The sequence below is a fragment of the Denticeps clupeoides genome, unplaced genomic scaffold, assembly GCF_900700375.1.
Source record: "Denticeps clupeoides unplaced genomic scaffold, fDenClu1.1, whole genome shotgun sequence".
In the NCBI taxonomy this organism is placed as follows: domain Eukaryota; kingdom Metazoa; phylum Chordata; class Actinopteri; order Clupeiformes; family Denticipitidae; genus Denticeps; species Denticeps clupeoides.
The window spans coordinates 275,743-298,330 of record NW_021630015.1 but is presented as its reverse complement, the minus strand read 5'-3'; the positions used below and the strand labels follow the sequence as shown (position 1 = coordinate 298,330).

Here is a 22,588-nt window from a genome sequence, read left to right as displayed (position 1 = left end):
GCGCTATACGGTTTAAAAAGTGGCCTGCAGGTGTGATTTTCCATTTCTGGGAACTGGAAGAACCGGCAGGTCCTGGTTTCCTGAAGAAGACACCAAACAATCCAGAGGGAGGGTCTCCCAGGTGACCTTGAGTGTCAAATTACAGGTGAAGCCGCGTCAACCCGAATTCAGGTGGCGCCCATCATCATCATCATCATCCTCAATCAAATCCACCAACAGGATTCCAGCAAAAATGATCAAAGGTTTTCTGGTATTTAAATAAACCACAAGTTGTGACTTGAAAAAATCATTATTACTTTAACGGGAGCCGGAGAGGCATCGTAAACACTGACAAAGAAGACATATAGTAATATAATTACTATAATTAAAGTGTGGGGTAGTTGGAGGCGTGTCATTAAGTGCCCTGGTGGCCACAGACAGGCTAGAGGAACTCGTATTAATGTTAAATCGGTTGTAGATTGAGATCTTCACCTTGACCGGAGGTGATTGGAGAAATTAATTAATCTCGGGTTGGCGACCTTTAACCCCACTCAGCTGCTGGGCCAATTAACAGCCAATTTGGGGCCCCCGCCCTCAGGCATATATAAAGGCTGCAGCGCGTCTGTTCTGCACCGTCCTGTCCTCTTCATCTCATCTTCTCCTGGCACCACCATGACCTCCACCGGACTCCACATCCTGGGAACCGCCCTGGCGCTGCTCGGCTGGCTCGGGGTCATCGTGGCCTGCGCCCTGCCGCTGTGGAAGGTCACGGCCTTCATCGGGACCAACATCGTGACGGCCCAGGTGGTGTGGGAAGGTCTGTGGATGAGCTGCGTGGTCCAGAGCACGGGCCAGATGCAGTGCAAGGTCTACGACTCCATGCTGGCGCTACCGCAGGACCTGCAGGCGGCCCGGGCCCTCATCGTCATCTCCGTCCTGGCGGCGCTGCTCGGCCTGCTGCCGGCCGTGGCGGGCGGCCGCTGCACCAACTGCGTGGAGGACGAGGCGGCCAAGGCGCGGGTGGCCGTCACCGCCGGGGTCCTCTTCATGGTCTCCGGCCTGCTGTGCCTGGTCCCCGTCTGCTGGTCCGCCAACAGCGTCATCCGGGACTTCTACAACCCGCAGGTGACGGACGCGCAGCGCCGCGAACTCGGGGCCGCGCTGTTCGTGGGCTGGGCGGCCGCGGGGCTGCTGCTGCTGGGCGGGGCGCTGCTGTGCTGCCGCTGCGGGCCGAGCCGCTCCGGGACGGGCAGCTACTCCGCCAAGTACACGGCGCCGCGCAGCGGGGCCTACGTGTGACGGGACGCCGCGTCTTCTACTCCATCCAGAGCCTGCTTTTAAAACCGTGTAACTTCTCCTTTTAATAAAACATGTCTGCACTTTTAAACAGAGTCTCTGACTTTTACTTCCAGCCCCGGGTCACATTTCTAACCCTGATGTCCCACACCAACCATGAAGTTCTCCCAGGCCGGTCTTCTAGCTCCCGGGTGGAACAGTGTGCTCTGGAAATTTTTATTTGGGCGTTTTAGATTTACGGCATTTTATGATACGCCCTTATCCAGAGTGACTTACAGTCAGTAGTTACAGGGACAGTCCCCCCCCCTGGAGACACTCAATTGTCTTGCTCAGGGACACGATGGTAGTAAGTGGGATTAGAACCTGGGTCTTCTGGTTCATAGGCGAGCGTGTTACCCACTAGGCTACTACCACCCTGTCAGAAGTTTGGACACCTTCTCATCCAACGTGGTGTTTTTAACTTCATGACCATTTACGTTGGTAGATTCTCACTGAGGGCATCAAAACTATGAATGAACACATGTGGAGTTCTGTACTTAACAAAAAGTGGAGACCTGACCTCCACAGTCACCGGACCTGAACCCAGTCCAGATGGTTTGGGGTGAGCTGGACCAACAAGTGCTAAACACCTCTGGGAACTCCTTCAAGACTGTTGGAGAAGCATTTCAGGTGACGACCTCTTGAAGCTCATCGAGAGAATGCCAAGAGTGTGCAAAGCAGTAATCAGAGCAAAGAAACTAGAATATAAAACATGTTTTCACTTATTTCACCTTTTTTTGTTAAGTACAGAACTCCACATGTGTTCATTCATAGTTTTGATGCCTTCAGGTGTCCAGACGTTTGACCTGAACTGTACATTCGTGGTTCTAATCATTTTTTGGAACGTGGAACGTGACCTCCTGCTGTACCACGCCGTACAGTAGCAGCATTGAGAGCCTCTCAGCCCCCGCCATTCTCTCGCTCTCCAACACACAGAACAATGAGGTCGAGCAGGAAACGCGAGTGGCGCTCCGTCATTCTGCTCCGCCCTGCGGCGATGTCCCCGGTCGTCACGTTGCGAGAGGAGCGCGGGATGGAGCGGCAGCTGGTGGCGTTCTTCCTGGCCGGCGTGGGCCTCTGCGGGACCGTCCTGATCTGCGCCCTGCCCATGTGGAAGGTGACGCCGTTCGTCGGCGCCAACATCCTGACGGCGCAGGTCTTCTGGGAGGGGCTGTGGATGAACTGCGTGCTGCAGAGCACGGGCCAGATGCAGTGCATGCCGTACGAGTCGCTGCTGGCGCTCTCGGCCGACCTGCAGGGCAGCCGCGCCCTGGTCTGCGCCTCCATCGGGGCGGGCGTGGCGGCGGCGTGCCTGTCCGTGGTCGGCGGCCGCTGCACCAACTTCTACCGGCGCAGCGGCGCCGCCAAGGCCAGGGCGGGGCTGGCGGCCGGGGCCGTCTTCGTGGTGGCCGGGCTGCTGTGCCTCGTCGCCGTCAGCTGGTCGGCCTACGTCATCATCACCGGCTTCTACAGCCCTCAGAGCCTGGAGCCCATGAAGGGCGAGCTGGGGGCCTCCATCTACGTGGGCTGGGTGTCCGGGGCCCTGCTGGTGATCGGGGGAGGGATGGTCTGCGGCTCGTACGCCAGCAGGTGCTGCTGAGATGGACGAAGGACCGTGCAAGGTGCCGAGAAGCCTGCAGGATTTTATCTTCCTCCACTCAGCGGTGACTAGAAGGACGGAAGGACAGCTGGTCTTCATAATCATGCAGAACTTCAGATGAAGGTCTCTGAACCTCAGTGGGCGGAGTCTAACACATTTCTGATGGTTTATGTTGTGCACGTTTGCTTCATTCTAATCCAGTGTGATGCTGATGCACCCGATTCAGTTCACTGACCGTGAAGTTTGTACAAGTTAATGAAATAAAGATTCATTCTTCTCGTTGGTGCCACTGTTCTTCATCACGTTGCGCTGAAGGTCTCACTGAAGGTTCTCAGACGCTTGGCGTCTTTAAATGAAAAGGAAGCTTCAGGGAGCAGGTCACCAAACCAGAAGAACGTTCTATGAAGTATTCAGTGCGTTTTGATTATTAAATGAAAGACTCCTCAGCATTTAACCTTTAACCCCAAACCTGAAATGAGAGGAAATTGGTCAGAATGAACAAATGAACGATCTACAGCAGATGAATGTTCCAGAAAGTCTGATCAGCTGCTTGATGACACCACAGAGGGCCAGTGGTGGCCTAGCGGTTAAGGAAGCGGCCCCGTAATCAGAAGGTTGCCGGTTCGAATCAAGGTGCCACTGAGCAAAGCACCGTCCCCACACACTGCTCCCCGGGCGCCTGTCATGGCTTCCCACTGCTCACTCAGGGTGATGGTTAAATGCAGAGGACGAATTTCACTGTTTGCACCGTGTGCTGTGCTGCTGTGTATCACAAGTGACAATCACTTCACTAATAAAAATAAAATAAAACAGGGGACATGGACCACACAGCTCGCCAGGTCTCATCGTCTCAGGGCTCATCCTGCATACTATCTATTCAAATAATGTTTTCCACGTTCTATTTACTGAAGGTCACTGTGGTCTTCTGAGGTCCTGACCATCATGGTGTTAAGGCACCACAGGAAAACTATTCTGTTCCATTCCTGCTGAGGCATGCTGGGATTTCTGCTGCACTCACGACACAAATTCCACTCCGCCATGTTGTATGAAAGCGGAGAAGCTCCGCCCTCAGCAGGAAACCAGGACGGGCCGCAGGTGACAGTGTGAGATGATGAGGAGTCCTTCGCCACCGACTCAGGGAACATTTTAATCATCTCTCATGTCACCATTCTGAGCACATGACCGGAGGACCAGGTTGACATGCCGCCGGACGTGCCGGTTTCAGCGAGATGAAGCTGATAAAGAACCTGCAGAACCAGGAGGCTCCGCCCCCCTCGCTCCAGACTCCATAAGTAGGAGACGTGGAGGAGCGGGGTGAGGAGTTACCAGCCGCTCTGCGGCTCTCAGAAGGCGAAGATGGTCTCGGCGGGGAGGCAGATGATGGGCCTCATGTTGGGCTTCACCGGCTTCGTTGGCACCGTAGTCGTCTGCGCCCTGCCCATGTGGAAGGTGACGGCCTTCATCAACGCCAACATCATCACGGCCCAGGTGACCTGGGAGGGCCTGTGGATGAACTGCGTGGTCCAGACCACGGGCCAGATGCAGTGCAAGGTGTACGACTCGGTCCTCATCCTCAACGAGGACCTGCAGGCCGCGCGGGCGCTGGTGGTGGTCGCCATCGGCGTGGGCATCTTCGCCATCGTGCTCGGCGCCATGGGCGGGAAGTGCACCAACTTCGTGGACAACGAGTCCAGCAAGGCCAGGGTGGGCGTGTCCGGCGGCGTGATGTTCATCGTCTCCGGAGTCCTGGTCCTGGTGCCCGTGTGCTGGACGGCCCACAACATCATCCGGGACTTCTACAACCCGCAGCTGCTGGACGCCCAGCGGCGCGAGCTGGGCGCCTCGCTGTTCGTGGGCGGGGCCGCCGCCGGCCTGCTCTTCCTGGGCGGCGGCCTCCTCTGCAGCTCCTGCCCCCGGAACCGGGAGGTTCCGTACGGCGCCAAGTACTCGCAGGCGCGGCCCGGCAGCAGCCAGGCGTACGTGTGAAGATACGGTGGCTGTACGGCGAGAATAGTTCTATAAGTGGTGCACCGTGTGTATATATATCGTACGAAAACCGTATCCAGCAAATCTACCGCCATCACGGGGAAATGGTGATGAATAAAACCGTTTTAAACGTTCTTCTCTGGCTGGAATGTTTTACGATGTTCTAACTGATCTAAAAAGCGCCAGTGAAATGAAACGGATATTTAAGAAATAAGTGACGTGATTGTCGTTGTGAAACACTGCAGCACAGCACACTGTGCACACAGTGAAATTTGTCCTCTGTATTTAACCGTCCCCCTTGGTGACAGTGGGCACCATGACACGTGCCCGGGGAGCAGCGTGTGGGGACTTCGTTCAGTGGCGCCTTGGTGGCTCAGGGTTCGAACCGGCAACCTTCTGATTACGAGTCCACTTTCTAACCCACCATGCCACCGCGGCCCCAAAACACGGCCATCGCGGGGCAGACGTCAGGCCAGACGTGAGGGTGTTTGCGACCTGATAAGCACACTCAGAAGACCCAGGTTCAAACCCCACTTACCACCATCATGTCCCTGAGTGTCCCCAGGGGGGGGACTGTCCCTGTAAATACTGACTGTAAGGCGCCTGACCGTAATAAACAAGGAGAATGATGGGCCTTCGTGACCTCGGAGACCATGTGACAGGGACCGTTCTTTTATTTCCTGGTAAATAATCCCGTTTTGTTCTAATAGGTTTTTGACTAACTTTGTCATTCTGACGTCCGACCTGATTTACTCTCAAAATGGAGGCCGAAGCCCCCAGCAGCCACACAAAATGGATCCGTCACGAGCTCCATCCCCCACGCGTGTCCTGCCGGAGAACCGGTTTGACAGAGACTGGCCTGGGTTTGCATGACGCCGGCTGTTTGACGAGGGTTTCGTTTCATGGAAGCAGCTTCCGTGTTCTCTTTATTTCATGTTTCATTTAGGAACATTCATGGTTTACGGTTGGTCCTTCGAACTACAGAACATTAAAAAAAAACCACAATGAATGGATGCAAATTTAAAAACCTCACAATTATTCATTCAGAGAGTTTTAGATTCTACATCAAACTCAACGTGCAGTGTGGGTTCCTCGTGCTGTCCAGAAACAACACAGTGCATTGTGGGTGAGAAATTCCTGAAGTCAGGATTTGTAGATACGATGCGCTCGGTTCCTCACGCGGCGCGTTTCTGGTACAGGAACACGGCTCCGGGGATGTAGCCGCTCTCGAGATGCGACACGGCCCGTTCCCACTGCGCCACCTCCATCACGGCCACACGCCGCCAGCAGCCCCGCCCCTCCAGCGCCCCCAGCGCGTGCTCCAGCTCGGCCTTGTAGTCCAGGTTGTCCGAGTTCCCGCGCGTGGTCATGCACACGTACCCCCCTGTGGAAGCTCCCACGCTTTATTTTCTGTCACGTGAGAACATTGCACGTACCGCAGAGTTTGTTCCACACCTGGCTTTGTTGCCAACCACAGTTCCTGTAGAACCGAGACCGGAACCTGGCCAACGCTCAGAGCTCCGACAATGACAACGACGTCATAAAGTCCTGCAGACACAACACGAATGTCACGAATGTCACAACACGAAAGGATCCTCCACATTACCGCTGCCACCTACTGACCAAACGTGGTTCTACAGGGAAGTCCAGGAAGTGTCTGCTGCTACTTCCCTCGGGATACTTACGGCTGTAATTCCAGGAAGTACCTGACTGGACAGGAAGTTGCTCCGTTCCCAGGATGCACTTGTGCAGGTTCTGGTAAATGCCCCTGGATTTGGCCACCTGCAGCATGGCTTCGCTTCCGTCCACTCCGGTGAAGAGCTGGAACCCCGTCTCTCTGAGCTGCAGCAGAGACACGTTGGTCTCTCTCTCTCTCCGCTCGAGAAGTAAATGTGTTAAATGTGAGAGCAGGGACCTGTGCAGAGACCAGTCCTGTCCCGCAGGCCACGTCCAGAACCTCAGCGCCGCTCCGGTCACCCTGGAAAAAGGCGCTGACGCACTGGGCGGCCAAGGCCGGAGCGCGGTAGTCCAGAATGGCCACGTCCTGCAGGAGAAACACAGCGTGAGCCCAGACGGGCCGGCAAGATGACCTCACACTGACCTGCTGGGGAGGCGCCACCTGCTCGTAGTTCTCGGCCCACGAGTCGTAGAACCCGACTTTATCCAGAGCGCCGGTGTCTTCGTGGGCGGACAGGATGACCTTCTTCACGTCCACAAAGGTCCTGGCAGGGCTGCACATCTCTCCTCCTGTTAATGAAGGTCTTCACGTTCTCAGTCAGCAGCCGGATCCTGCACCCACCACCAGAACCTCCATATTACCTGTAACTATGGATTCATGAGACTACAAAAGATCTGCTCAATCAAATGTAAACTATTTCCGAGCATCACGTGGAATCTACTGTACTGTATAAATGCACGTGTTTTAAAAATATTGCACCAAAGCTGTCAAATTGGCTTCTTACTCTCTTTCAGTTTACCAGGAAGGGGTCCATCACCCAGAACCAGGAAGTCAGAGGAACCCGGATTCACACAGGTGTCAAAGTAAAAGTCCCACTTAATTCAACAATGGCCTGTGTATCTTCACTGACTGGTAGCTTAGATCATCGGCACTCTCGTTCTTATTCGACAACAATGATTATAACGAAAACTCAAAAATGATGAAAAGTATTCTCGCATCAAATTATAAATCCGCCTATCAAACCCCACTTACTACCATCGTGTCCCTGAGCAAAACGCTTAACCCTGAGTGTCTCCAGGGGGACGGTCCCTGTCACCACTGATTGCAAGTCGCTCTGGATAAGGCTTCTCTCATACATTCTTGTGAAATGATTAGTCATTGGTTATGTCCACAAATATAAAGATCAGATGTTGTGTTGAATGTCGCGAATGCGTCAACAAAGTCGCCATCTTGTGAGGGGCTGGCGCTCCTTTTAATGAATGAACGTCTATCAGGGCCAAGGTGGAATACAGAGTTAAACCGGCAAATTTGAGAAGCAGTTTTAATTTTCTTGGTTCGCCAGGCGTGTATTTACGACCGAGCCGTGAATAGAGAATCGTTTTTTGAAAATATATAAAAATTTTATGTTCAAAATGTAATCTGCATATAGGTAATAAATAAACCTAAACTTCACTCTTACTACATGCAGAACAATGCAATTACAAAGAAAACAAAAAGGGCAGCAATGTTCACCGAAAGAGCCTGGCAGTATTAATGATGAGCCTGTAGCGTGACCGCTCATACATTTATATATACACGTTTATACAAAGCAACAGGTATTTGCGTGGATTTGTAGAGAAATATAGACAATAAAGTGTACACAATACATTTTACAGACATGTTTTATATTTAATATTAAAAGCGAACATTCATTTAACGATAGACAGGGCAGGTCCATACACAGAGACACTTTGTATAGATTTGTCAAAACTGCAATATTTACAGGGTGTCGGAACAGAATCTGTATGTTTCTTATTGTTTGAAGGTGGGAAAACAGATACTCTTGTCTGTAACACGAATAACGTTATTTACACAAGATGATGAATAAAATGTAACTTATGAAATGTAAAGAGAAGCTTGGTTGAGTGATCTTGGAACCCCGTCCAGATATGGCAGCGGTATTAACGCCTGTTTAAATGTATGTATTATGATTATGATATTAAAGAAACAAATATATTTAGACAATCAAAAATATTTCACTAATTCATGCCGCCATACTCAATACTGTTAAGCCTCTCCCGATCTGGGTTCAATCGCAAGAAGAACTCATGCACATGTACCCTTATTATGTCCCCTAAGTAGTGGGGTGTTCGGCGCCATTTTGGACAGTTCCAGCAATAGGCCCCTCCCCTTCCTACAGGCTTGCATCTGAACATGTGACAAGGAGGCCACGCCTCTTGACGTCACGTACGGCAGGATTGGGACGGAGCTCCGCTGCTGGAAGCGCCGTTCCCGGTCCCACCTGTGGACCAGATTTCCCCTCGGACCCGGACCCGGACCGATATGGTCTCCCCGGGCCCGTTTTGCCCCTGACTTGGAGTTGAAGCGGCGGTGACCGAACTTTCTGGAGAGTTTCCTGGCGTCTGAGTAACTCTGACCCGGGATTCGGGCCTGGTTCTGTTTACCTTCACGTCAGGTAGGAACACGGCGCTTCTAGCGCGTTTCTCTCAGCACGTTCCTCTCGATTCGAGTCCCTCTCGTGTCCGACTTCCAGAACGGAGATGTTCTTCTGGCTTGTGCAGGATTCAGATGTAGATGTGATGTACGGTCGTGGCCAGTCCTGGATTTCACAAAGTTCGCTGCTTCCGTTTGTATTACGGCTGCTTCCGTTTTGTATTACAAAGTCCCTCAAAAATTAACTTAACACCAAAAAAAAACATTTCCACTGGAGACCAGCCTGCCACAAAAGGGCCTGCTGAGATCATTTCAGTGCTCCTCTCAAGTGAGAACGTGAGTGAGGGTGTTGAGGAGCACAAGGCTGGAGATCATTCTGCTGGTTGAGTTAGAATAGCAGACTGGATGCTTTAAAAGGAGGGTGATGGCTGAAATCGTCGTTCCTCCTCTGTTACCATGGTTACACATTCGGTCATCATTGTGTTGCATAAAAAGTGCTTCACAGGCAAGAATATCGCTGCTACTAAGATTGCACCTAAATCAACCATCTATCAAAAACTTGAAGGAGAGAAGTTCAACTGTTGTGAAGAAGGCTTCAGGGCGTCCAAAAAAAGTCCAGGAAGCACCAGGACCGTCTCCTGAAGATGATCTTACTGAGGTGCCACCAGTCATCTGCACCCACAGTGAGGAGAAGACTTCTGGAGGATGGCCTGGTGTCAAGAAGGGAAGCAAAGAAGCCACATCTCTCCAAGAAAAAGATCAAGGACAGACTGACATTCTGCAGGATGTACAGGGATTGGACTGCTGAGGACTGGAGTAAAGTCAGTTTCTCTGATGAAGGGGTGATGATTGTCTGGAGAAGAGAAGGTGAGATCCACCATCAGTCCTGTCTGGTGCCAACAGTAAAGCATCCTGAGATCATTCATGTGTGGGGCTGCTTCTCATCTAAGGGAGTGAACTCACTCACAGTTTTACCCAGAACACGGCCATGAATAAAGAACGGTACCAAAACAAGGGCCAACATTGCAAATATGGACTCATTTGCATAAACTTGATGTAGTCGTCAATAAAAGCGGTAAAAACGCTGAAGCAGCCAACTTCCAAAACCAGTACTGGTGTAATTTTCTACATTTTGGCCACGACTGTATACGTGCGGTTGTAGGTTTGCACTGTAGATGTGGTCGGTTGGGCGTAGGTGGGTTGGCTGCAGGTCTGTCTAGATGCATGCTGGGTGAAATCCAGTCATCCTGGATCAGTTTCTTCTCTGCCAGTAGGATCCCGTGTGTAGGAACATGCAATAGAACTGAGGGAACGTCGGGTAGATGTTTCTGTGTCTTTTCAGACTTGCAGGTGTAACATGTCTATCCTTGGACTGAAGAAGAAGCAGCCGAAGACTTTTAAAGTCAAGGTGATGACGATGGACGCTGAGATGGAGTTCAGCTGTGAGGTACTGCAGCTGTGGGCCGCATCTTCTCCCGATGGTGCTCTGTAGTCTAGTCCAGGTGTAGACTGTTGTTCCTGCTTCTCCCGCCAGGTGAAGTGGAAGGGGAAGGACCTGTTTGATCTGGTGTGTCGGACCATTGGGTTGAGGGAGACCTGGTTCTTTGGTCTGCGGTACATGGTGAAGGACACCTACGCCTGGCTGAAGCCTGACAAAAGGGTGAGTCTCCGCCCAGTGACTCCATGCTGACCCTGATCTCATTAAGAAAGATCTACTGTATAGTCAATTTAGCTTTAATTTATGTTCATTGTCTTCATTATCTGCTTGACAGGCTTTTGCAGGTTTGGGTGTGATCTTTCTCCTCCAAAACTGATCTTAAATCAACATAGATATCATCATCATCATCATCATGGTGGGCTTTTTTTACATGCTGTTCACTGTATTTTTGTCTTCAGGTCTTGGATCAAGATGTTCCGAAGGACTCCCCAATAACGTTTCACTTTCTGGCAAAGTTCTTCCCTGAAAAGGTTGAGGATGAGCTGGTTCAGGAGATCACACAGCACCTCTTTTTCCTGCAGGTGAGAGATTTATTTCTGTTAATACTCCTTTCATTAACATGTCTGAACTGGTGATGAGTTATGGGTGATGTTTGTTTCATGTTTTTTGTCTAGGTTAAAAAGCAGATACTGGATGAGGAGATCTTCTGTTCACCAGAGGCGTCTGTGCTGTTGGCATCTTACGCTGTACAGGCCAAGGTTGGTCTGAGGCTTTGGGTATCTGCAATGCTGTTGGTGGATCTTCATTATCACTAACTGCTCTCTTTTTCTTCCTGCTCCTCCTCCTCAGTATGGCGACTATGACCCGAATTTTCACAAACCCGGTTTTCTAGCCCAAGATGAGCTGCTGCCCAAACGAGTGAGTGAAAGTGAGAGTTGTGGTCATGTGACTGGTGTGGAAAATCATGTGGTTGCTTGTGATTAGTGGTTGGTGTTATTATTTGGGGTGATTGGCTGGTTGTAACTGGTGTGTGTGGTGTTGGGTCTGTTGGATTTGTGATTAGTGGCTGATGATTCTGACTGGTTGAATGGTTGTGATTGGCTGGTTGTTACTGGTGTGTGTGGTGTTAGGTCTGTTGGATTTGTGTTTAGTGGTTGATGTGATGATTCTGACTGGTTGAATGGTTGTGATTGGCTGGTTGTTACTGGTGTGTGTGGTGTTAGGTCTGTTGGATTTGTGTTTAGTGGTTGATGTGATGAGTCTGACTGGTTGAATGGTTGTGATTGGCAGGTTGTTACTGGTGTGTGTGGTGTTGGTTGTGATTGGCTGGTTGTAACTGGTGTGTGTGGTGTTGGGTCTGTTGGATTTGTGTTTAGTGGTTGATGTGATGATTCTGACTGGTTGGGTGGTTGTGATTGGCAGGTTGTTACTGGTGTGTGTGGTGTTGGGTCTGTTGGATTTGTGTTTAGTGGTTGATGTGATGATTCTGATTGGTTGGGTGGTTGTGATTGGCAGGTTGTTACTGGTGTGTGTGGTGTTGGGTCTGTTGGATTTGGGATTAGTGGTTGATGCGATGAGTCTGACTGGTTGAATGGTTGTGATTGGCTGGTTGTTACTGGTGTGTGTGGTGTTAGGTCTGTTGGATTTGTGATTAGTGGCTGATGATTCTGACTGGTTGAATGGTTGTGATTGGCAGGTTGTTACTGGTGTGTGTGGTGTTGGGTCTGTTGGATTTGTGTTTAGTGGTTGATGTGATGATTCTGATTGGTTGGGTGGTTGTGATTGGCAGGTTGTTACTGGTGTGTGTGGTGTTGGGTCTGTTGGATTTGGGATTAGTGGTTGATGCGATGAGTCTGACTGGTTGAATGGTTGTGATTGGCTGGTTGTTACTGGTGTGTGTGGTGTTGGGTCTGTTGGATTTGTGTTTAGTGGTTGATGTGATGATTCTGATTGGTTGGGTGGTTGTGATTGGCAGGTTGTTACTGGTGTGTGTGGTGTTGGGTCTGTTGGATTTGGGATTAGTGGTTGATGCGATGAGTCTGACTGGTTGTGATTGGCTGGTTGTTACTGGTGTGTGTGGTGTTGGGTCTGTTGGATTTGGGATTAGTGGTTGATGTGATGATTCTGACTGGTTGGGTGGTTGTGATTGGCTCGTTGTTTCTGGTGTTGGGTCTGTTGGATTTGTGATTAGTAAAGTCCTGGCTGTGCTGAAGGTGGTATTTTGTTACTGTGTGGTTGTCTGTGATGATTGTGCTAATTTCCTCCTCCCTCTCAGGTTCTGATGCAGTACCAGATGACCCCTGACATGTGGGAAGAGAAAATCACGGCGTGGTACGCTGAGCACCGCGGCATTGCCAGGTAAACGCCTCTTTTTCGTAGTACTCGCTGTGCTTTGGGACTGATGGATGTCATTCTGGACGTGTTTCTGTCTAAAGGGACGAGGCGGAGATGGAATATCTCAAAATCGCTCAGGACCTGGACATGTATGGGGTCAGCTACTTTTCCATCACGGTATGTTCTCCACTTCTTTAAAAGCAGCACATCTAATGGCTATATGAAAATCCATATGAAATGTCATTTTGAATAGTCTGAGGTTAAAGGTCAAAGCGGGTGACCACCTCCCTTCCACTGTTCATAGCAAAACAAGCGTGACACAGAGCTGCTGCTGGGCGTCGACGCTCAGGGCCTCCACATCTACAGCCCCAACAGCAAGCTCAACCCCAACAAGTCCTTCCCCTGGAGCGGCATCCGCAACATCTCCTACAGCGAGAAGGAGGTGGGCGTCCACCTGCAGCAGCTCCGCCTCCACGTCTCCACATGACCTTTTAACACGGCACTCTTTCTGCTGACAGTTCACCATAAAGCCGCTGGAGAAGAAGAAGGACGTTTTCAAGTTCTACTCGTCCCAGCTTCGTGTCAATAAACTGGTAAATCATCTCCACCTGATTCATCAGATTTCATCAACTGGCCCAACTGTTTATTTGTGTAAATTTCAGTGGTTTATGGAACTGTAGAAGAGACCATTTGGAACCAGTTCTTGATTCCCATCTTCTTTCTGATTGGTTCCCGTGTAATTCAGATCCTGCAGCTCTGCATCGGAAACCATGACCTGTTCATGAGGCGGAGGAAGGTGGACTCCATCGAGGTGCAGCAGATGAAGGCCCAGGCCAAGGAGGAGAAAGCCAGGAAGAAGGTTCTTGTCCCGCTCCTGTCTCCATCTGTTGTAGGCACACCTTTCCCTGACCTCACCATGCGTCCCTGCAGATGGAGCGGCAGATCTTGGCTCGGGAGAAGCAGATGAGGGAGGACGCGGAGCGCGCCAAGGAGGAGATGGAGCGGCGGCTGTTCCAGCTGCAGGACGAGGCCCGCATGGCCAACGAGGCCCTGGTGAGGAACTCTCTCTGGAGAGTCCAGAGTCCTCCACCACCTTCACCCCAACGCCTCGGGCAGCTGTCTCAGGCGCGTAATTGAGTGCTGAAGGTGTGAATCTCCAGGGACTTCTCTGCTGGAGCTCCGCAGTGTGTGTGTGAGAGAGAGAGAAGGAATACATCCAGTAAAACATCTTATACAGCGGAGGAAATAATTATTTGACCCCTCGCTGATTTTGTAAGTTTGTCCAATGACAAAGAAATGAAAAGTCTCAGAAGAGTATCATTTTAATGGTAGGTTTATTTTAACAGTGACAGATAGCACATCAAAAGGAAAATTGAAAAAATAACTTTAAATTAAAGATAGAGACTGATTTGCATTTGAACCCTCTAACAAAAAAAGACTTAATACTTAATAGTGGCAAAACCCTTGTTTGCAAGCACAGAGGTCAAACATTTCTTCTAGTTGATGACCAAGTTTGCACACATTTTGGGAGGAATTTTGGTCCACTGGTTCTTCAGGTCCCTGTAACTACTGATCGCTCTGGATGAGGGCGTCTGGTAAATAATGTAAATGTATATCAATTTTGGGGTGCTAGTAGCCTAGCGGGTAACACACTCGCCTGTGAACCAGAAGACCCGGGTTCAAATCCCACTTACTACCATCGTGTCCCTGAGCAGGACACTTAACCCTGAGTGTCTCCAGGGGGGGACTGTCCCTGTAAATACTGATTGCTCTGGATAAGGACGTCTGGTAAATGCTGTAAATGTAAATGAACGCGTAAGCAGCAGGGGGCAGCAGCGAGTGGCCTGGTGGTCCTGGGGGGTTTAATGAAGATGTTCAGTTTAACATCAGAGGAGGAAACAACTTGCGTCGAATCAGCTCGTCTTTAATAAAGACTCGTTCAGTCGTTTTTTTTTTACCTCATTACTGTACCGCAGGGAGGAATGTGAAGGTTTCTGTTTAAAGTCCCCTGAACAACGCTGATCTGTGATCTGTGCACACGTACCAGCTGCGGTCAGAAGAGACGGCCGACCTGCTGGCGGAGAAGGCGCAGATCGCGGAGGAGGAGGCCAAGCTGCTGGCGCACAAGGCGGCAGAGGCGGAGCAGGAGCGCCAGCGGCTGGAGGTGGCGGCGATCAAGACCAAAGAGGAGAAGCGTCTGATGGAGCAGAAGATGCGTGAAGCTGAGCAGCTGGCCGTCAAGCTGGTGGAGCAGTCAGAGAGGAGGTCAGGGGTGAACGGCGTCGTACCGCTGACCTTGGCGCGTGAGCGTGACGGTGACGTTTTCTTCTGCACCGCAGGTCGAAGGAGGCAGACCACCTGAAGCAGGACCTGAACGAAGCAAAAGATGCAGAACGTCGGGCCAAACAGAAGCTGCTGGAGATCAGCAAAACCACGTATCAGGTAAAGCCATGAAAACGGGCACCGCCTCACAGTAGGACCGGGTGATATGGCCTGAATCGAATAAATGTGACAACCAATCACCTCACGAAGTGGCCGTCCTCGCAAGTCTCTGTGAGTTGTGTTGAACTTTGACCTTTGCACATCGATTTGCGGCAGTTTCATTCAATCGTGTCATCAAGACCATCATGTAGAATGAGGGTTTTCTGGTGGGGTGGGGGCCGATAGAAGATTTCCATACCTGCCCTGCAGTAGTCATCGCCGAGTGGGCGGAGCTCAAGCTGTCGGACTTTTCAAGCTGCTGACACCTGACACGGTAACGGTGTGTTTTCAGGCCGCGCCCGCCTGCGCCGGCCCTCCTGTCAGTCCGGACAGCGACGCCTCGGCTGATGGCAGCTTCCTCAGGATGGACTTTAAAGACTCGGACATGAAGCGTCTGTCGATGGAGATCGAGAGAGAGAGGTAAGTTACCTTCACCCAGACACCTGGCCACGCCCTCATTTCCCCGCCCACCTTTACCGATTACACGCTGTGTACAGGCTGGAGTACATGGAGCGCAGCAAACACCTGCAGGACCAGCTGAAGGAGCTGAAGTCAGAGATTGAGTCTCTGAAGCTGGAGGAGCAGCAGCAGGCGGGGCTTTACACCCTGCTGACGGAGCCCCGCCCCTACACTGAGCCCGCCTACCTGCCACACAGCAACGTAAGCGACGGACAGATCTCTCCACGCCCCCCTGAACACACACACACACACAGAGCAGCTGCTGGCGTCCCGTCCCAGCCGAGCCCAGACTGCAGTTGTTTTATTAAACAGATGAAAGTGCTCTTTTTTTTTTTTTCATTAAGAGCTCTTTTATTTGTGAGCTGCTCTTCAGACGCTACGCTGTTGCCAGGCAACTGAGTTTACTGTCACTCGGCTCTGCGTGTGAAGTTCAGGCCCGGAGCCGCTCGGCATGCGGCAGCGCATTCTCGCAGCAGATGAGTCAGGCGCCCGCGCCCCGCCATTTATCCACAGAGCCCCACAATCAGCCAGAACGTTCCGTAGCTCCCGGTCGCTCTCGCCATTCATCGCGTTCGTGGCGTCAGCCGAGCGTAGACCGAGCACCCGTGCTACACGGGTGTTCAGCACCAGCGTCTCGGTCCCGGGCCCGTGGACTCAGCCCTGGCGTGAACCCCGATGGAGTTCAGAAGGTTGCAAGCGCTGAAAGTTTGTAAAAATCGCAGCAGCATCCAAACTTGTGTGAGAAAATGCCGTCCAAAATGTCCTTTTTTTTTAGGGGACTCAAATAAATAGTTCATTTGGTCAAATGCCTTTTCTGCATCCAGGGAAAGGACACGTCCATGGGGATGCTCGGGGGGGAATATTATATTAGACGGCGAATGGCGGTTTTTCATGAATCCGGTCTGGTCCTCAGATGTAATAATAGCCATGATATTTTGTAGTTGCCAAGAAAATGTTTTGTTAAAAGTACTTTTCTTCTTCATTTAACAGAGAGATTGAGCAATAGGAGGACATTTTCTTCTTCTTTCCTGCCTTTTGGAATAAGTTACATTGGCGTCATAAAAGGATGGCGGTAATTTACCAGATTTAAAGGAGTCAACTAGTACCTCACCCAACCTCGGGGAGAGCAAGGATGAAATGGTCTTCTAGAACTCCACAGGGAGCCCATCTGGCCATCTGACTTCCCAGATTGCAACGAAACTATTGCTACTTCGATCTCCCCCTTAGATTATAGGTTCTTCAAATGTTGTTCTATGTACTGAAGAAAGTGTAGGCATCTCCAAGTCGCTCAAAAATTCCTGTCAGTCTACTGTCCATAGAGTACTCAGAGTTGTATAAATGAAGGTAATAATCTGTTGTTAATGTTTCATTAATTCTTGAGTAATCAGATGTAATGGCTCCGTCCCTCAGTCTAATTTTGGAAATATGTAGTTTTGTCTGGACTCCTGGCCAACATCTTACTGGGTTTATCACCGTGAATATAGAACTCTACTAAATGTAGAGAGAAGATCCAAATTAGTTTAAAGTTCTCATTGTAGAACTCGGGCTCTTTAACTGTTTAGTAAAGTTGATCGATTTCTTTGAATTGACTTGTCATTTGTGAGCGTCATAGCTGCAGTGATATAATCTGTCCTATAATTTGCTCCTTCAGGAAACGCACAAAGGTTTTATCAGACAGCAGAGGGGAGTTAAGGTGCCAAGGCGAGGCATATCAGGCGAGGTCAGAGACAACACAACAGGAGCACGATCTGAGATTTGTTACGGCCTAAACACCACTACGTATCGGCCACTGACATCTGGAACGACGCTGACGCTGAAATGGCATATTTTGATCGACTCCCCTCATGCCTTTACCTTAACCGATGTCCCACTGGGACATCAGCCGAGAACTATCAGATCCCCGAATCACTTCCTTATGCTGCTTAAGTGTTCAGAAGATCTTCTTCCTCTTTACGGGGTGATCTAGACCTTTAACATAATGGACCCAGTATGTAAACTGGCGCTACAAAACTTGTTCCTGCGCGTTCCGGGCATTTCCCATCCAACATCTTCCTGTCTGGTCCACGTTCCAATTCTGTTATTTTACATTCCCGTATTCCATATCGCAGCGGTGCTCTAAGCATTAAACGTTCTCAAACTGTAACTACAGACCGTCAGGAGTCGCTTGAGTGCAATGTAGCCTCAGACATGTCCAACATGCAGGGACCGTACTCGGATGAACAATGAGGACCGATAGGCTGGTTTAGTGTTGGAAAGGTGTACCGCCAGCCGGTGTGGGAGGGGAGGTCAGACACGAACCTCCGCACCCCTTCAGCTGATTCCACCAAAGATGGTTCCAGTTCCGTCAGAACTTCCCTGTATTCCGCTCGCTGATGCAGGACCCTCCGGGCCGTAATCGCCCACTATTCGGATGCATTGATGCCGCGGTACTATGATCGGATGGGTCTGTGGTTTATAAGCGTTGGCTGTGGTCCTCCACCGTAGATCAGACCTCCTCCAGGACCGCTGGTCCTCCTTTTTACACGATTTAGTGCTTTTTCAGCCATCATACGCTCTTCGAATGGCCGGTGGCCATTAAAATGAAACTGCTAGTGTAAAATTGTCGGAAATGATAAAAACAACATTTATTTCTTATACAGCCCATAAACACATACAGTACGTCTCAATGAAACCCCCACAGTTGACCCTTCACAAGGAATAAGTCCACTAAACTGTAGGAGAGAGAGAAAAAGAAAGGAAGAGATGTTGGGAAGGAAGTGATTGGACGAGAGGGGACGACCTTCACAGGGTGCCAGTGCAGGGTCGGTGATGGTTTTGTCCAAGGTGGGAGACGAAGTTCAAAGTGGTAGTATAGAGTGGCATCTGTTTCAATATTGGGAGTCCCTGGACAGTGCCGAGACACTGCAGCACAGCACACGGTGAAACATGTCCTCTGTATTTAACCATCACCCTTGGTGACAGTGGGCACCAGGACAGGCACCCGGGGAGCAGTGTGTGGGGACGGGACCTTCATCAAGGGGACCTCAGTGGCACCTTTGCCACATCGGGATTCGAGCCCACAACCTTCCTTAACCGCTAGGCCACCACAGTCCAGTGTCATGGTGTACATTACGTGTCCATAATGATGCTACTGGTCCATTTGAAGATCCCTGAAGCTGTAGTTGTTACGGTGGTGGTGGCTGTGGTGACCCTCTGCTTATGGTGAAGTCAGCCAGCTTATGTCTGGCTGCTTGGGGCCCAAGTACGAGAGCTTCTGTCTTATCAGGGTTTAACAGGAGAAGGTTGGTGAGGATCCACTGTCTAATGTCCTTCAGACAATTCTCAGTTCTGTTCAGCTGCTGCCTCTCATCTGGCGTGGCTGAAAAATACAACTGTGTGTCGTCACACACTCGCCTATGAACCAGAAGACCCGGGTTCAAATCCCACTTACTACCATCGTGTCCCTGAGCAAGACACTAAACCCCGAGTGTCTCCAGGGGGGGACTGTCCCTGTTAAATACTGATTGTAAGTCGCTCTGGATAAGGACATCTGGTAAATGCTGTAAATGTAAAATGAATCGCGTATTAATGTGGAACCGGCCAGGTAATGGCTGCACCTGCTATTGATGAAGGTGATCTGTGCCTCTCAGGACGTTGGAGTGGTGTAGGACACGTTCCCGCTGCTGTTTTGTCTGCAGCTGGTGATGTAACGCGGCGCGGCGCTGGGTGACTCCGTGTGTTTCTCTCCCTCTGCTGCAGCGCGGCTCTGCCTACATGACTCAGATGGCCTACTTTGAGGAGGTGTGAAGGAACAGATCTTCAGCAGAAGACGGAGGCAGGAGGCGGGAAGACAGACGCTAACATACGCTGTGAGGATCTGCACCAAGCAGGACACACACACACTACACACACACTACACACACTACACCCAGAGGGAAAACAGGACAGGATCAAACACGTTCTCACCCACAGCCCCTCGCAGGCCGGCAGGCCGGGGGCGTGGCCTGTGGTGGCGGGCGCTGAGGTCGCCCCGCCCCCGACGCTTTAAAGGGATTCCCGGAAATAGCTACAAGTGTATATTTTATAAGATGTTCTTTTAACGGCCGTGTACATTTCTGTACCGCAGCAGATCAAAGTTCCTCGCTACAATCTCGGAACCGGAACGCCGCGGAGTTCCATGTCGTCCTGACGACCTTTTCATTTCTCAGCTGCCAGGTTTTTTTTAACTGGATGCTTCCGTTTGTTTTTTTACACCATGTGCCTTTTAATAAAAAAGTATTCTTTTGTTTATATTTGAACAAAAATATATCATTTGCAATATTTTCCACCTTCTCCTGAATCCCACATTTTCATAATAACCATATTTATTATGAGATTACAGCAGCTGGTTTTATTTAAGATGCGTGACTGAAGCAGCTGCTGCGTTCTTTCGTTGTTCCTCGGAGGTCATGTGACCTGTGCCGTTTCCTCATCACATGTTTGGACCTCAGCTCCAACATCTCCATGTTGGAAAATGTCGGGAATTCTGTGCTGATTCTGTTTGCTTGAATGTTACCTGCCTTCTGATTGGACGCTGCAGCTGTCTGCGGTGACCTGCAGCCCCGCCCACCTGCAGGGCATGGCGTGGAGGACAGAGTGTGGTGACTCCACCCCCTTGGCCTGCAGCTGTGTGATGTGGTTAGATGAGTGTTGACAGTGGGCGGGGCTGAGTGGTGCCATCAACAAAATAAAAAGTGCCTCAGTTTTCAGTTGCCTCCTGGTTTTCTGCTGTGTGTGTGTGTGTGTGTGTGTGTGTGTGTGTGTGTGTGTGTGTGTGTGTGTGTGTGTGTTGGTGCTGTTATCAGAGTTGAGAGTTTTTTTTTTTTTTTTTTTTAGAGATTTACATTTACCGCGTTTACCAGACGCCCTTATCCAGAGCGACTTACAGTCAGTAGTGACAGGGACAGTCCCCCCCTGGAGACACTCAGGGTTAAGTGTCCTGCTCAGGGACACCATGGTAGTAAGTGGGGTTTGAACCTGGGTCTTCTGGTTCGAGTGTGTTACCCACCAGGCTACTAGCACCACCGTTCTGTGCTCAGTCTGCTCCGTGTCTTTAATAGAACTCGTACTCGGATTAAAAACGAATATGAAATCGGTGTCACTTAGACACTTAACCCTGAGTGTCTCCAGGGGGGGACTGTCCCTGTAACTACTGACTGTAAGTCACTCTGTATAAGGGCGTCTGGTGAATGCTGTAAATGTAAATGTGACATTTTCATGAGTGAAATGATGGAACGTTGAGGAATTCTCTACAGAGTCGGACCCAGATCTGCTGAAGTTGGTGAGTCTGTTTTTTTTTTTTTTTTTTTTAATACTGAATCTCCACACAAAGCAGTAAAGTCTGGACCTCAGAGGGCGGCTGATCTGGATTTGCGGTCACGCCGGGCGGCTGGATCACGCCGTCGTATCGCCAGGCCCCGCCCACACGTCCACCCCAGCTGGACTCCGCTGGGGAAGTGGGACGTTCGGCGGCGTTATCAGCACCAGCCAGCAGCTCCACTCGCTTCTCATACAGACACACACAGTGACTGCAGATAGTGAGTGTGTGTGTGTGTGTGTGTGTGTGTGTGTGTGTGTGAGGGCTCCTTTCTGCCCTGATCTTCTGTCAGATGATAACGAGACTCTTTGAAGTGGATGTGCTGCACACTCGGATACGGAAGGCTGTTGGTGTGCGGACGCGTGCAGGATTGTCGAGGTTGTGTGTGTACTGGACTGCGCCGTGTGAAGAATGAGGAAGTGTGTCATCCTTCATTGAAAACCAGCCCCTGTGTGTGTGTGTGTGTGTGTGTGTCCGTGAATCAGCAGCCGGCGTTACAACCTCCCTCCTCCCCCGGCTGCAGCCTGCTGTCCTCGCTCTCATCTTCACCCTCCTCCTCCTCGCCCCCCGTCACTCCGTCTGCCGTGTCACAGGTCACTCTGAGTCACACTCCCAGCCGCAGCACCAATTACCCACAATGCACTGCACATCCCACCTCCTCAACCAGCACCTTGCAGCTGAATGTCAGTGACAAACCACCAGCTATCCACAACTAACCGAGTAGAAACTAGCCAACCAGAAGACCCGGGTTCGAACCCCACTTACTACCATTGTCTCCAGGGGGGGACTGTCCCTGTCACTACTGACTAAGTCCCTCTGGATAAGGACGCCTGGTAAATGCCGTAAATGTAGATCATGTCCGTATCAAATTTTCTTCTGTACTTCTGGCTGCTCGACCTCCAGCTGATCCAGGTTCTTCCACTGATGGGGGTCTACAGGACCTCTCGTTACTCCTGGCTCTGGATCCTCCACCACTGCTCCAGCTGGTACCCCCATCTCTCAGGATTCTCTCTAGACTCTTCTCTGTCTTGGAGACCAGGCGGTGGAATCACTAGCAGTTCGAACTAAAACTAAACTAAAAACCTTCCGCTCTCACATGCAATTTCCAGATTTATAAAAAGAACGGCGGGGTTCCGAGTTGTTCTGCGTACAGTATCTACAGATCCGGGCTGAGTGGACCAATTGTGGGATTTCATTGGTGGATATTTTAAGCACTTGTGTAAGTTGCTGTAAATGTAAATGTACTTCATCAGGAGGGTCGTGTTCCCTAATGTCACCTTCAGCGAAACACCGGTCGTGTTCCCTAATGTCACCTTGTCCACCTGTGAATGGAGATGATGTTCTCCGCTGGCCCTGAGGGACCCGCTGGTGACCAGTGTGAGTTGGATTCTCCTTATTTATGGAGATTTCAGGAGATTCACCCTCAACTAAGGTGAAGCTGCGGGATGCTGATCAAAATTGATTGATTGTTTGATAGATTTTAACCTCTTTGTTTCTGCATGATCGGGGGGAGGGAATATGAAGATGGAT

The 22,588-nt window shown here is 50.6% G+C and overlaps 5 protein-coding genes across 8 annotated transcripts; 4 read left to right on the top strand and 1 right to left on the bottom strand.

The window, feature by feature from the left end:
* The first annotated feature begins 84 nt into the window (after window positions 1-84).
* Window positions 85-1,320, top strand: LOC114780439 (claudin-like protein ZF-A89). The gene has a single exon (XM_028967732.1). It carries the CDS (start codon window positions 652-654, stop codon window positions 1,276-1,278), a length of 627 nt encoding a protein of 208 aa, XP_028823565.1. The 5' UTR covers window positions 85-651; the 3' UTR covers window positions 1,279-1,320.
* Window positions 1,321-2,166: 846 nt separating this feature from the next.
* cldn28 (claudin 28) lies at window positions 2,167-3,193 on the top strand. Its single transcript, XM_028967678.1, has one exon. The coding sequence runs from the start codon at window positions 2,255-2,257 to the stop codon at window positions 2,912-2,914; it is 660 nt and encodes a 219-aa protein (XP_028823511.1). The 5' UTR covers window positions 2,167-2,254; the 3' UTR covers window positions 2,915-3,193.
* An 881-nt stretch (window positions 3,194-4,074) lies between these two features.
* LOC114780392 (claudin-4-like) lies at window positions 4,075-5,034 on the top strand. Its single transcript, XM_028967669.1, has one exon. It carries the CDS (start codon window positions 4,271-4,273, stop codon window positions 4,898-4,900), a length of 630 nt encoding a protein of 209 aa, XP_028823502.1. The 5' UTR covers window positions 4,075-4,270; the 3' UTR covers window positions 4,901-5,034.
* Window positions 5,035-5,793: 759 nt separating this feature from the next.
* mettl27 (methyltransferase like 27) lies at window positions 5,794-7,404 on the bottom strand. Of its 4 annotated transcripts, none has more exons than XM_028967704.1 (6): window positions 7,363-7,404; window positions 7,020-7,189; window positions 6,816-6,944; window positions 6,607-6,742; window positions 6,356-6,448; window positions 5,794-6,284 (listed from the first exon to the last, which is right to left on the bottom strand). In XM_028967704.1, exons 2-6 carry the CDS (start codon window positions 7,137-7,139, stop codon window positions 6,076-6,078), a joined length of 687 nt encoding a protein of 228 aa, XP_028823537.1. In that variant the 5' UTR covers window positions 7,140-7,189; window positions 7,363-7,404; the 3' UTR covers window positions 5,794-6,075. The 4 variants fall into 4 exon arrangements, with proteins under 4 accessions (XP_028823537.1, XP_028823539.1, XP_028823540.1 ...); XM_028967706.1 differs by having other exon boundaries at window positions 7,020-7,225; window positions 7,363-7,402; XM_028967707.1 differs by having other exon boundaries at window positions 7,020-7,219; window positions 7,363-7,391.
* A 1,385-nt stretch (window positions 7,405-8,789) lies between these two features.
* nf2b (NF2, moesin-ezrin-radixin like (MERLIN) tumor suppressor b) lies at window positions 8,790-20,450 on the top strand. The gene is made up of 17 exons (XM_028967651.1): window positions 8,790-9,033; window positions 10,354-10,458; window positions 10,546-10,671; window positions 10,908-11,030; window positions 11,124-11,207; window positions 11,299-11,367; window positions 12,725-12,807; window positions 12,885-12,960; window positions 13,088-13,225; window positions 13,302-13,376; window positions 13,529-13,642; window positions 13,714-13,836; window positions 14,831-15,048; window positions 15,123-15,225; window positions 15,557-15,684; window positions 15,762-15,924; window positions 19,462-20,450. Exons 2-17 carry the CDS (start codon window positions 10,369-10,371, stop codon window positions 19,507-19,509), a joined length of 1,761 nt encoding a protein of 586 aa, XP_028823484.1. The 5' UTR covers window positions 8,790-9,033; window positions 10,354-10,368; the 3' UTR covers window positions 19,510-20,450.
* The last annotated feature ends 2,138 nt before the right edge of the window (window positions 20,451-22,588 follow it).

Coding starts and splice junctions, on each gene's coding strand:
- nf2b (XM_028967651.1), top strand. CDS start 10,369: ATGTCTATCCTTGGACTGAAGAAGAAGCAGCCGAAGACTTTTAAAGTC. Junction 10,672..10,907: donor GGCTGAAGCCTGACAAAAGG/GTGAGTCTCCGC, acceptor TTTTGTCTTCAG/GTCTTGGATCAAGATGTTCC. Junction 13,643..13,713: donor AGGAGAAAGCCAGGAAGAAG/GTTCTTGTCCCG, acceptor GCGTCCCTGCAG/ATGGAGCGGCAGATCTTGGC.
- cldn28 (XM_028967678.1), top strand. CDS start 2,255: ATGAGGTCGAGCAGGAAACGCGAGTGGCGCTCCGTCATTCTGCTCCGC.
- LOC114780392 (XM_028967669.1), top strand. CDS start 4,271: ATGGTCTCGGCGGGGAGGCAGATGATGGGCCTCATGTTGGGCTTCACC.
- mettl27 (XM_028967704.1), bottom strand. CDS start 7,139: ATGTGCAGCCCTGCCAGGACCTTTGTGGACGTGAAGAAGGTCATCCTG. Junction 6,743..6,815: donor CAGGACTGGTCTCTGCACAG/GTCCCTGCTCTC, acceptor TCTCTGCTGCAG/CTCAGAGAGACGGGGTTCCA. Junction 6,449..6,606: donor GCAACTTCCTGTCCAGTCAG/GTACTTCCTGGA, acceptor TTGTGTCTGCAG/GACTTTATGACGTCGTTGTC.
- LOC114780439 (XM_028967732.1), top strand. CDS start 652: ATGACCTCCACCGGACTCCACATCCTGGGAACCGCCCTGGCGCTGCTC.